The sequence below is a fragment of the Oenanthe melanoleuca genome, chromosome Z (assembly GCF_029582105.1).
Source record: "Oenanthe melanoleuca isolate GR-GAL-2019-014 chromosome Z, OMel1.0, whole genome shotgun sequence".
Lineage (NCBI taxonomy): Eukaryota > Metazoa > Chordata > Aves > Passeriformes > Muscicapidae > Oenanthe > Oenanthe melanoleuca.
Window position 1 is genome coordinate 45,646,297 of NC_079362.1, and position 13,646 is coordinate 45,659,942.

The following is a 13,646-nucleotide window of genomic DNA, read 5'->3' on the forward strand; positions in this document are numbered from 1 at the left end:
TTTTTAAAATGAAGATTGTCTTCTGTGGCCAGGTAAGGGACCTATGTGAGCAAGGAGCAAGGCTCAACAGACCTGAATGTCAAAAATATGAACTGGTTTGTACTGATTGAGGAGAGAGGTCAGGATGCAAAGTACAGAATTACAAGAGTAATTCTTCATTCATGAGCAGGTAGTGTCCCGTTCAAACTAGGGTACAATGAATGTGTTTAACAAATGGTTCTTAATAGTTTTATGCATTCATATACAACACGATTTGATCACTCACTACATAACCCACATTCATGCTACTTTTCTGGAAAACAGCAACAAATTTTTGGTGTCACCATACAGCTGATTCTTTCTTGATTTAGGTGTCCCTGGAGTTGGTCCTACGGTACCAGATAATGGCAGGGTTTTGCCCGAGGTACTGAAAGTACTGTGATTCTGGTGTTATCTTTATAGTCCAGAAGCATTTTTCTTCATCATGGGTGGCTTTGAGATTCTGAGAGAAAAAAAGAGGATACTTAGAGGTACTCCTACTAAGAGGTACTTATCTGTAAGGTAGGGTCTGTCTTCCTCGCTGTGAGCTGGGTCCTTTCACTTACCGTGAAACCATGGCTATGCGGTATACAAGGTAAAGAAAGTATCTCTTACGGAAGCCAGCTCGAGTTTAAACTGTTGAGTTAATACAGCTCCAAGCTACGAGTCCTAGCTGGTGCAGCTGCCAGATTCTCCTAGCAGCAGCCTGGAGGCCGAGGCACAACCCTTGCCTGCACCGCTCATTTTTGTCAGGGACGCTGCAAAAATTAAGTACGGAGGAGAGCTCGCGATGACTGAAGTCTGCCCGGGAATGGGACAGTGGCAGCGAGCTCCAGCCCTGGGGAAATGCGGCTGATCGGTCACACCAGCTTCCCACCGGGAAGGGCAGACCACCCGTCCAGAGCGGCTCCTCCGCCCGCGCGGGAGGCGAGGCACCGAGCAGCGCCGCGCCCGCCGTGTGCGCGCCTCCCGCACCCGAGGCGAGCCGGCCGTGAGGGGCAGCCGGCCGTGAGGGGCAGGCTCAGGCCGGCCGGGCTCGGGCGGGCTCCAATGCCGAGGGGCAGCCGGCCGTGAGGGGCAGCCGGCCGGGCTCCGCGGCCGAGCGGCAGCCGGGCTCGGGCGGGCTCTAATGCCGAGGGGCAGCCAGCCGTGAGGGGCAGCCGGCCGGGCTCGGGCGGGCTCCAATGCCGGCTCTGCCCCCGCCGCTCCCTCCCCGCGGGGCGCGGTCCCGCCCGCCGGGCACTCGCAGCGCGCACGCGCGGCTGGAGCGGCGGAAGCCCACGGTTGGTTCCGCCGCGTGCCCGGGCGGGGAGCGGCGCGCGCGACCCCCGTTCCGCCGGGAGCGGGCCGGGCCGGGCCGGGAGGGCGGGAAGGGAGGGAAGGGCTGGGGACGGCAACACCGGCACCGGCAGCGGCGGCGCCGCGGGGCTTCCTCCATCGCTGCGCCTCCCCTCCAGCGCTGCTCCTGCCTGTGCTGGGATCTGGGTAGGGCAGCCCTGGGCAGGCTGGCCGGTATTTCCCCAGCTGTGAAATAAGGGATGCTGCTGCCGCTGTCGTGCACTGCAGCGTGCCGGTTGCCCTGCAGAGGAGGAGGAGGAGGAGGAGGAGGAGGACGAGGGCTTTTGCTGGTGTTGAGGCGGTAGTAGGCGAGGCACGCGGTTTTGGTCGCTGTGTGTTCAGCAGCGCAGCACAAGGAAGTGCGTTGGCTTTGGCCTCTGTTGGTTTCACACTTTCATTTTCCAGCTCCAGATGAAATAGCAGGTCTTCGTTCCCCTCAGACTGATGATCCAAACTGTAGTGCTGTTAATGTAACATCCATTGTCTGTCTACGAGTGGCTGTTTGGTCAGCAGTAGGTGAAGATAGTTTTCACGGACTTGTGATAAGGAGGGTAAGGTGTGCCCATGTTAATGTCAAGCCACATCCCTCTCCAAGCCCGAGTGACATTTTTTCTGCATGCAGTAGGTGTTTACAGATGTGCTTTCCTAGATCTTATCAACGAAGGGTAACTGGGTGGGAATGTTTTGCCTGCCTCAACAAACTTCCCAAGAGCCACTTAACAACTGCCAAGATCTCCAGTGCAACCACGCATTATATAAACACGAGAAATGCCAGGTGTGTGGGGGTTTGTCATAGCAAAAACGTGCTGTTGCTTTTGTTAACTGGTTATTCAGATACCCATTCTAAAGAGTATCAAAAAGCTTGATGACAATTCTATTCTGACACTTGAAAACCTGACGTGACTAAAATCTAGTTTGTGAAAGAAGTTTAGTTGATTGGTTCAAGTCCTCCTTGTTTTTTCCTGTTGAAGTGTATTTTTAGTTTTAGTACCAGTAATCTTTGCAGTTGCTCTTCAGATTTCAGGAAACTGACTGGTGTAAAAATGCAGCTAGATCCAGAAATTGGGGAAGGCTGTTGATTGTTGCTGCCTTGCCTTATTTATCACAAATATTATGAGAAGTGTGGCTGTCTTGTGTTTTTACTCTCTGTTCCTTTTTCTGACTTGCTTAGGACACAGCCGTTTTAGAAAATGGTGTTTTTTCTGCTCCAAAATATGTGTTATAGAGCATAGTATTGTTCAGTTTGTGTAGAGTCTTAAAATTGTGTTTCACAGCAAACAATACAATAAGTTACTGATTTGTGTTATTCTGCGCTTTTCCAGTGATTTGTGAAAAAAGTTCTGCAAGTTACTACATTTCAGAAGACACTTTCCTTAATGAGCAGGGCTAAAGTGAGGCACGGTTTCTAGTTGTGTATCAGAGCAACACCCATGAAGGTGCAAAAAATGGGATGTCCCCAGAGCTGACTTGTGCTTCTTAGGATGATAAATTGGGTACTGCTTATGTTGGGTGTATTTATGAAATACAGTTTTCTAAGTATGTTTTGGGACAATCTTGATGCAAAATTGTGTACTTTTTACTTTTATAAGGTTGTGTTCAATTGAGTCCATTAAAGCAATTTATATTTCACATTAGCTGGTTAGCACAATGCTTTCTCCTTCCTTGGAATTGACTTTCTGCCTGCCTGACTCATTCTGTGGTCTCAATATCCTGTGGATGTCACACATAGAGTCATGTTGCAGGTGATTGTAGTGAACAAAATACTTAGTTTATTATTGATGGAACTGTGGAGAAAGAAAAAGTTTTGGAAAAAGTTGTCCAGGTATCCTGTAATAAAAGTATTTTTTTGGAAAGGCAAGAACAATTCCTGATCATATAGGAAAGACTCAGTTGTGTTTTGGTGCAGCTGAAGCTTTTCATAGGCACAGCTACTGTTGGCTTTCAAATGGCTTATATTTGAATTGTTTATTTGAAGAAATATCTGTAAATTAGGGTGCAAGGGAAGAAAACCACAAAACCTTCTGACATTAGTGCTCTGTATTTTCTCCTAAATTATTTCATTGGAAAATTGCTTTGCTTGAATAATTTAATTGCTTGTATGTACAGAATGCATACAGATATGAATCATTTAATTGTTTCCCTCAATTTATTTGTTTTAAACCTTCTCATAGAGTTTTTTCTTTGTATATTGTAGTTTTTCTGATTTGAAATTATGAATTTTGAAGAACAAAATTACGTGAGATCCGTTACCACTTTTTTTTGACACTGTATTTGAAAGAGTAATAAATTCACTTTGTGACTTAAATTTTCATCTAATACTTCCTAGTTATCAGATTTTGAATCTCAGTTTTTATTTATTCCTCCCATTTTATATATTTATGCATGGTGCATAAACCAAGAGAGAGAGGGAAAAAACCTCACTTTGCCAGAGTAAGTCAATATATTAACATCATTTATTTGCTATTGCTGACAAAGTATAATGAAATCTATAAAAATTTACTAAAAAATTTAATAGTAGACAAGAAGCAAATGTGTATAACTGAAATACACTGGCAGTCGTTCAGTTTTACATAGACCTTTCTCTGAACCCTTACATACTTTTAAATATATATTAAAATTATGAAAATGGCCTAGAGTTAAATGTGAAGAATTCTAGTTAGAATTAATGTGTCAGTTTGGAGACAACTCTACTCAGTAAGTAAGGTGGAGTTTGAAAAACAGAATAGACAGCTGCCTTTCAAACAAATGATAATGGTTGTTTGTGTATCACACTGTTTTCTTTCTCTTTCAGAAGATATAGACGACAGAGGAAAAACCACCCTGTCCTGAGAGTGAGGCCTATATTTGCATAGTTTTTGGCTTAGTTGTGGAATTTGCCATCCAAGGTATTGTTTTGGGGGTGGCTGATGTTTGTTTTTTAATTTTTTTTTTTTTTTTTTTTTGTAATTATAGAAGTGAATGTGATCATGCAGGCAAAAATAAGTCACTGAGGATTAAGAATTTGGGATATATTTTCTTGGTAGGCATTCTTACTGTTTTCTCCTGAATCTCTCTTACTGCTTATTGCTCATACATCGTACAAATAGGTCACTCAGGAGCAAGTATTTCAGTGATTACATCTCTCTATTTTTTTTCTTGAGACATTATTTCCCATTATGAGGATGTGCTGTGTAGTCATGGAATCTCTGCTGCTCTGGTAGGATGGAAAACAGATGGATTCCTCAGTGGTCAGCTGTATTTCTGGCCACATTTGGTTTTTTTGGCCTCTGTGGTTCTGTCAGTCTGTATGATTTTCCCTTTGTAAATTCAGTGGTGATTACTCTCCATCACCTTCTTGTCCTTGTATTTGGACATAGTTTCCACGATTGTTTCCTTCACCTTCCCAGGGAACAGGGTGATGCTAGTAGGTCTGTAGTTGCCTGTCTCCTCCTACTTGTCCTTGAAAACAGGGTTTTCATTGCCAGTTGTTTTCCTGAGTCTTTGGAACGTCATAAAACTTCCAAACGTAGTTCAGAATGACTTCACAATGACAGGACCAGCTTTCTCAGCACTCTGGTTGGACCTTAGCAGGTTACATGGAAGTGTTAGGTCCAGTTCACTTAAAAATTTGTTAATCTGATTCTCCCTCGCTCAGAGTAAGTCTTTTGTCCTCTACACTTCCATCTTGACTTGTCCCAGAAGCAGGGACCCACCACTGTTCCTTACTCCACACTTCCCATACTGCTGTAGGACTCAGGCACGGATGGCTGAGGGGCAGACAGAGCTTCTGTCCAAGTGTGCTGCCATGTCTGAGAGCCTGCTCTGGAGATCAGAGCTGCGGGTGGAACGGGAGCTGTCCTCTTGGTGCTGGAGCTCAGAGGCTCCCAGACCTTGCTGCACTCTGCATCTCCATGTTGGGCTTGACAATCTGAGGCTCTGTCTGCTTCTTCTAGTGCAGTGGTGGTTTCCGTAGCTGCAGGAGCTTGGTGGGGATCTGGTCTGTCTCCTTTTCAGTACCCCTGAATGTGGAGTTTTCTCACCTCCCTCAGCTTGTGTGCTTGATGAGATGTGTCCTTCATCAGTGCATGCTTAGGAGTATATAAAATGTTTTTTTTTTTTGGAAACCTGCTGGTTTCCACAGCTAGCGTACCACAGAGAAACATTAAAAACTGGCAGATTCAGTAGTATAGTACCACATCATTTTATGTCTGGAGTCTGTACATAAGTGTATAGTGTATTGATACCATCGTGAAAGAGCCAGTAATGCATGCCTGCTAGATATTAAGAGAGATTATAGGCCTAAAAAGGTTTTATCATGATCTTAAAAACAAGCACAGGAGCTTTATTAAATATACAATATGGTTCTAAAAGCAAATGTTAGGGACTTCCATTTTTTTACAATAAAAATAAAAACATTTATTACTCTGTGATACTTGAATGGGAACACTGTTACATTAGAAGATAGCAAATAAAGGGTTGTGATAAATAACGCAAAGGAGAGTGGAGAAATGACAGCTTGTTTAAAAGTGATTTTGATTAGACATCTAAAAAGGAAGAAAAGAAGACATTAATGAAATTTGTGAATAGTTTTAAATAAAGAAATTTTGAATGCAATTGAGGACAGTCAAACATGAAACAAGTAAGCTAAACCCCTGGAAACAGATAAATGAAATTTCAATGCAACAACTAGAAGCTGAAAGGAATGGAAAGAAATGTACCAGAAATGGACAAGATTCCTGAAACTCAGAAATTGGGGAAACTAATGGGTAAGAGAGTAGATTGGGATTTACGTGTGTGTTGCAATAATAAAATATGTGTATGAAGATAGTCTGACAAAAAAAATAACAGTAGTAATCCCTCCCCTGCTAGTTGTTCTGAAAAGCTGTTAGGACAGTGCTGTGTTCTTATGGAGATCAGTTTATGAAGCTCAGAAGTTCACATTGTGGGACTTGATGAGGTTTCGTCAGTCTAAAACCAAAAGGAACCCAGCCCACTAAAATATAAGGTTGGAAACCATGATGTTTTAAATGTGATTAATAGAAAATGTTGTATTGCATTATATTTTTAATAATCTATGTGAGTCATGTCAGGGTAAAGACTCTCCCTTGGTTTGCTATTAATGTCATGATGGAGGTTTTTTAAGCAAGGAAACACCAAATTCTTGGTGAAGCTTTTTGCTATTTTAGCATAAAATCTTTAAGAACACAACATGAAATATAGGAGGAGACTATAATAGATAGGTGGAGTGAATCTTTGTGGAACGTAAATAATTCCTAATATTTCTTATTTGCTTTGCAATCTTTTTACTTTGGTTTGGAAGAGTATTCTTTGCTGCTGCCACCTGATGACAGTTGCTGCTTTACCTATTACTTAATAGTTTTCCCAAGTAGTAGTTTTACTTGCATCTTGGTGATAAATGTTACTTTTTAGCCAGATATAAATAGTGAATGAGATAATAAAATGTTTTGCTACCTGGTGCTTGAAAAATGTATGTGAAATGTTTATAAATTTTTATATAATTTCTTGAATCAACAGCTGACAGACTTTTTCTTACTTGAATGTATGGATTTGAATGTATGAACCCTATAGGTTGTACTGTACTGTAATTAATTTACTCTTTTTTTTTCTTTATATTTTTTATTTATCTCTTTAGAATTATCTTCCTTAGTTGTGACAATTTATTACCTGTTTGTCTTCGATGGGGCAACGAATTCACTTTGTGGTTGACCCTCAGGGTTGGTTCTGCATGGGCCTAATTATCTTCGTCTGGCTGTACAATACAATCTTCATTCCAAAGGTCATCCTTTTTCCTCATTATGAAGAGGGAAATATTTCAGTTGTGGCCGTTTTGTGTAAGTAATTTTAACTTATTTCTACTAATGAAATAGTGTCTCTGCTTAACATACATAAAAAAAAATTCCTGTCAGAAAGTGAAAACTAGGGTGAAAGTTAAAACAGAAGGTAAGATAAAGTGTAAAAGTAGTGGATGTATCCTACATTCTAGTGTTCTGAGAATCTGAGACACTGCATTTCACAGGTATTATTGTAGAACTTGTTTTTGTGGAAGCCTGAATGTGGCTTTCAGGTCCTGTACTTAGAACTTGTTGACAGGATTTCACGTGCGTGCCTGTCAGAATTTGGTGTGATAGTACTGATGATTGGCAACAAACTAAATTTTGTTAGTTTTGTCATACATCTCTATGTGAGTTAGCTCAGACAAGTTCTGCTGATGGGTTTGCTGGGGAGAAGGCTTGAATTATGTCTGGAACAAACTTGAAGGTAAAGATGCATTATTGGGAATATTTTTCATGTGGAGAGTTTGAGGTGTGGTATGATTGGTGCTTATGTGGTAAGACAGTGGAGGAACTTCTTAAAACAGAAGTATGGTCATAATAGCACCTGCTGGTGCTATGAGAGCTGTTAACTGCTATTTTCACTCTATTATATTAGGGAGTACTTAATGTTGTTTGCTTAATATGAAGGCTATATCTGGAATTGAATGAGAAGGCTGAGTATTTTCCAGCTGGAGTATTTGCATTTTTGTTACAGTGTACTTTGTACATATGAAAAAGACTAAAAAATGCTTATTTATTTTTTTAGGTTATTACTTCTGCTCATTGTTTTGTATAGCTTCATTGTTTAGAGCCTCAGTAGCAGATCCAGGAAAACTGCCTGAAAACCCAAAGATACCAATTACAGGTATGTTAAATTGTTTCTATATAATTGAATGAAGGTTATTTTAATAACCTCAAAATTATTAGGAATACATTCTCTGACTTTCTGAGATTGAATGGAAACTATGAACTGTCTCTGCTGGATAAAGTTAGTATGTCACTGTTTTTAAGTTTTAAATTTCTGGACTTTTCCTTGTGTAATCTCAAAACTTCTTTTTCTAAAACCCGTAAACCAGAACTTTCTAAACCAGAAAGTTCAGTTGTGTAGGACCTTCTGCTAGGATATTTTTCCATGGGAAGAATTTTTTTGCATTCTAGACTTTCAAACATATTGCATATACTACTAACTTGATAATATTTAATAAAAATGTATAGAGCTGGGTAGTGATTTTAATTCTATAGCTTTTGTCTAATAAAATTTGTACAGTGTTGGAAATGGTGGGAGAGAGTTTTGCTATGCTGGATTTTACCTATGTGTTTTTTACTCTTTTTTTTTTCCCAGAGTCTTATGACCTCAAACCGTGGTCCTAATTACACTGCATTTCTACAAAGTAGCAGCTTAATGGAGCGAGTCCTTTCTGTCCTTGAAAATTTGTCCTACAATTCCTGTACAATATCCAGTGCTCCAGAAGCTGGAGAAAATTTAAAACCTTAATGATTCTCCACAGAGAAAGACAGTATTTTTATGAACTGTTGGGTGCTATTATCTAATCATAGAGCTTTTACTGAGGAGTTGAGAATGAAATAGGGCTGTTAAACAGCATGAGATTTGTTGCATTAACAGGTATCTTTCACTAATGAAGAAAGTGTATCCCTTACATTAAGGGTGAATACTTCAGTTGTGTCTTGAGATGTGGTAAATGCCCAGAATAAAATTTTTCTCTCTCTTCCTGATGTTACTGAAAATCTAGGGTGATGTGTTTGGAAACATGATCTTTTCAGCATTAGTGCTAATGGTATGATCGTAGAAAGGGTGCACCTCCCTGGGATTTCAGATGTGTCAACAGTAGTTGCAGAAAATCTCATGCCAGTGTTGTTTCTGCTTCTGGCTGCTGATCATTTATCCAGTAAAACATCAGGTGTTTGAGAGTTGGCTTCTGGAGTCAGTGTTTTTGCTGCCGGAAAAGCAACATGAGCTGTGAAGACTCTTCAATGAAGAGTCAAATGAAGACTCTTGCTAGTTACAGAGAGTTACATTTATACTGGAGTTTTCATTTACCTTCAAAATTCCAGGAGCAGTGCAAATTGTTTTTGTACACAAATTTTTTTTTTCTAATTTAAGGTATTTCTTTGCATAGCTCTCCAACTTTTGCATGCTCCATTCAGTCCACATTGCAGTAGTACAAATACTTCTGAAGGTGAAATATTTAGGCTAGGTCATGACTTTGATATTTTGATTTGTTATGTGATATATCAGGGGGTTTGTACTTTTGGAGGTAGCACTTCAATTCTCTGGTATTCTCTAGGCTGACAGGAGGATACATTTTTGCATAGTGTAAATTGTGCTAAAAAATGAGTTGGGGTGTTTCTGAACTCTGCTGGTAGCTACCCTATTAGTGAGTGACACCTTTGTGACACTGGGTTTATGGGAACAGATTGTAAATCAGTTTCCATCTGTCATTATTACTAGTTTAATGATCTCAGATATTGGGCTTCTTTACTTCCGGTGTCCAAATGTTATTTTTCAACAAGAAAGACCAGATTAGAGCAGCCTGCAGGTGGCTCAGAAGTGCTAAATATAACTTAATTTTGTTTACATGGGGGTAGTGTTTTACAGTATAAGATTTCAGAATGTCCTACTGTAAATATTAAGCTTTTTTCCCTTTTTTCTGTCTATCCCTGAGATTTGACAAATTTTTGTGCCTCAAAACCAGTTCATTTAGGTAGAAGCAAAGTTGAACGGCCAAAGTATTTTAAGTTTCTCAGTCTTTCACCCATTTTCCTTAAAGACAGAAAATACCTGCTTTTGTGACTGGAATTATTTAGTGTTAATCTTTCTTGTTTCCCATGTGAAGATGAAATTTTTGAGCATATAATTTGACTTTTCATTTTCAAAGAATTCCTCTAATTTGCGTGGTGCAATTTGTGATAAATAATAGGCAATCTGAACAATAGTACTCCTGGTATACTTTTGGCTACTCAGTATCTCTGGAGATTAGCTTTTAAAAAATCTTGCATTAGTAATTTAAAAATAGTATATATTTGTAAATACAAGCCTGTTCTCTCTCTCTTTTTTTGATCGCCTTATGTGTAAAATTGCATATGGCGATATGCATGTCTTTAAAATGCTTTGGAAGCATTTGAGATGGAAGGTGCTCCTGTAGTGTTCATTGTGTGTCATATTTTAGTTAGCTGGCAGTAGAAGTATTTCCTCAGGAGGTTCTGGAATAACAGTGAGATTGTATCCTGATTCTGTCTAGCAGATAATTTTTTTCACAGTAGAGGTGTAAGGAAATAATTGAGTTACAGTCTTCCTTGTCTGAGTCACAGCTTCTGTTCTGTAATAATTACTTTGTAGAAATTTATAGGAAGAGAGAGCATTTTGGAGAAGGAAACTGGCACAGAGTAGCAGTAGTATCTTCCAGTTTAATTAAGGTCACAGTGGGAAAAACCTTTTATGTGGTGCTTATCCTTCTCAGATCATAGTAAGATTTGTTTTTTTAATTAGAATTGCAAGCATACAGATTTATTATGAGCACACATTACTGAGTTTGAATCTCTCTAATGTGTCTTTACGTTTTCACCTAGAACGAGAACGTTGGGAGTTGTGCTACAAATGCAATATGATGAGACCAAAGCGTTCACACCACTGCAGTCGCTGTGGACATTGTGTGAGGAGGATGGATCACCACTGTCCATGGTAAAACCAGGACATCTCTTCTAATACTTTACTGTTGTTTTAGTGAAACATTTTGAAATTTGTGGTGTTGCCTGCTGCGCATTTTTCCTGTTTCTTTCCCAGTGGTGCTTAATCATTTAGGCATTTAAAGCAAGGAGGTAATAAATTTGAGTTTTCCTGTATCTACCAGTAAAACTCAGAGTAAAAAGTAAGAACATTTCTGAAAGTAGTTCTGAGGTGTCATTTTTAGCAAAACAAACTGCAGAGGACAGAATTGACATCAGGATTCCCTTATGTTGGATTAGCCGTTTTTCAAACTACCTTTTTTATCAAGTTTTTGGTACTTCAGAGAATACTACTAGTATAGTGCTTTTGTCACACTGTCTTAGCTTGGTACTGATGTCTGTGCCAATGCTTGTATGAAATTGCATCCGTGTAACTTCTGTGAAGGAGACTGTGCTCCAAGTTCAAAGGTTTTTGATCTTGTACTTAATGAAGATAGAATGCTTGTGTTTCCTTTACTCTTCATGTAGAAGGAGTTTCTGAATAGCCATGACTGTATTGCCTTCTCTGGCTTTGGTTCGTTTCTAAGTCATATTTTTTTATTATTGGGGTAGCCTGTGATCACATTTATTTTAAAACATTTGTTCGTATTCCCAGTTTTTAGACTCTGTGTAGTTCATAACCCATGAAATGTATTGAGTACCAGAAGATAAGACATATTATTGTGAAATTTTGAAGACTTTAAAAAACCAATTTTATTGCTAGAGCTTTACTTAAAGTTGCATCAGTATCTTTGCTGTATGAAAATATACAGAAGTGTGTCTCCTGTTCTAAGCAATGATTTCAGTAGTGCAACCTGCACTTCAAGTTGTGGTGCAAGGGATCCAGTAGTTTGCTCTATAACCAGTCACAAAGTCTTCTATACACAGTATCATAACCTTAGTGTTAAAGTATTTGTATTTCTGTTTTTATATATGTACGCTTTGTTTCTGTGCAGGATTAATAATTGTGTTGGTGAAGACAATCACTGGCTGTTTTTACAGCTGTGTTTCTACACCCAGATCCTTAGTTCCTATACGCTGATACTTGACTTCTGCCATTACTACTACTTTTTGCCTCTAAAGAAAGAAAACTGGGTAAGAATCTGTTTTCTCTGTGAACAAATAATATTGCAATGTAATTTGTTTTGGCATCTAATTACTACACATCTTTGGTGGGTCAGTTTCACTGTCAGTTAGGAGAGTTCAACTAGCTGTACGTTATTAAGTAAGCAAGCTGATTTATGATAAGTAACAAAATGTTTTTATGGAAGGGCGTATGATTTCTGTGTGTTTAAAACACAGCACTAGTTTTCTTAGAAATCTAGGAAAGGAGGGAAGAACCAGATGGCTTTCTTTGGAAGCGATTGAGAGTACTGGAAAGAAGTAAGGTAACTACTTTAGATGTATTCAAATTTCCTTTTACTTTCTTCAAAGTAGATTTATGTAGGATATATAGTTATACTAACATCATGTTTTAAAAAGCTAATACTATTTTTTTAAGAAAGGAGAAAAACACATGATCATTTTACAAGGGGAAAAATATACATTGGTTTTGTAGCAGTATTTTCTGTTGCTTTGAAGAGGTTATGTGGGTTAAGGGAGAATTAAGTTTGGTTTGTTTTATGTGGACTATATATAAATAGTTACAGTATTTCCATGTCTTGTCATCAGTAAAAGGCAGTTGTATACACAGAGAAAATGGACTTACTGACTGGAGTAGAGTAAAAAATAAAGAAATTTCTTCCACTATGAAAATTATATTGTAAACTTGCCATCTGTTGTTCATTTATGCCTGTTATCTGTAGTATTCAGAATTTGGAAGAAGGTTGCTTGAAAGTTGCTCAGTGCCTGAAAGTGCTGGAACAACAAAGTTAGAATTCCTTCTTTATAAGAAAACTGTCATCCCATCTTTCTTATGAAGAAACATAAAGACTTCTCGCCTAAATCTGAAATAAACTTTGTATTTGTCCTGGACTATAACAAAATACAAGTACACTAAAGAGAAAAACCTAGAAAACAAGCTTAAAGCATTTTCAAAATTAAATAACATTCCAGATGTCTTAAGTGAAGAGAAAAAGATCATCTCAGACATTGCACTCTAAATTTTGTTGAGATTTTTTCCAAATACTGAGGTGCAGAAAATTTTTTAATTCTGTATTAATGTGACATCCCGGCATACTCTCTGCTGGTGATGTCATATTCACCTTTCCAGGCTACTGGAACCTGACCCTTCATTGTGGGTAAGGAAGGTCCCATTTTCCATTTTTTTGAACAAGTAAAGTTTGTCATATGATTTTGTATTCTAGATTATATAAGAATTTCACTTTGTGAAAAATTCTACTTCTGGAAGAGGATGGGGCATAGTCTTCCGGACTTATTATTTGTTCATGTATCAGTCTGAAGTGGATGTGATGTTCCCATAAAAGTGTATGTGAAGATGGTAGGGCAAAGGAGAGCTGAAAGTGTAGGAAGACTGTATTCCTTGGATAATCCGAAACTGATGAAAGTGCTATATTCAAATTCATAGATATCCAGTTTTTGTTATGTAGAATGTTCTGAGGTTGAGGGTTATTGTAACTCATTCCTTAAAAAATTTGTATTCTAAAGGAATTTTATTATTTTTTTCCATCTACATCAATACGTCCATTTAAATCATTAAAGGGACTCTAGAAATATGTAACAGAACATAATTTGCTGTCTGCTTGGAGCATCTTTCCATAGGCACTGAAACAGACTTGTTAGCTTCTAATAGCA

The 13,646-nt window shown here is 38.8% G+C and overlaps 1 protein-coding gene across 2 annotated transcripts in view; it reads left to right on the forward strand.

Annotated features, from left to right (window-relative positions):
- Window positions 1–1,263: 1,263 nt before the first annotated feature.
- Window positions 1,264–13,646, forward strand: part of ZDHHC21 (zinc finger DHHC-type palmitoyltransferase 21) — a 35,468-nt gene continuing 23,085 nt past the window's right edge. The window contains exons 1-6 of one of the 2 annotated variants that reach the window (XM_056514471.1): window positions 1,264–1,301; window positions 4,148–4,241; window positions 6,989–7,187; window positions 7,936–8,034; window positions 10,758–10,869; window positions 11,849–11,987. In XM_056514471.1, coding sequence (XP_056370446.1) covers window positions 7,034–7,187; window positions 7,936–8,034; window positions 10,758–10,869; window positions 11,849–11,987 — 504 coding nt within the window. In that variant the 5' untranslated portion in view covers window positions 1,264–1,301; window positions 4,148–4,241; window positions 6,989–7,033. Of the gene's footprint in view, window positions 1,302–1,481; window positions 2,132–4,147; window positions 4,242–6,988; window positions 7,188–7,935; window positions 8,035–10,757; window positions 10,870–11,848; window positions 11,988–13,646 lie in introns of those variants that run through there. The other variant, XM_056514470.1, reaches the window with a different exon arrangement.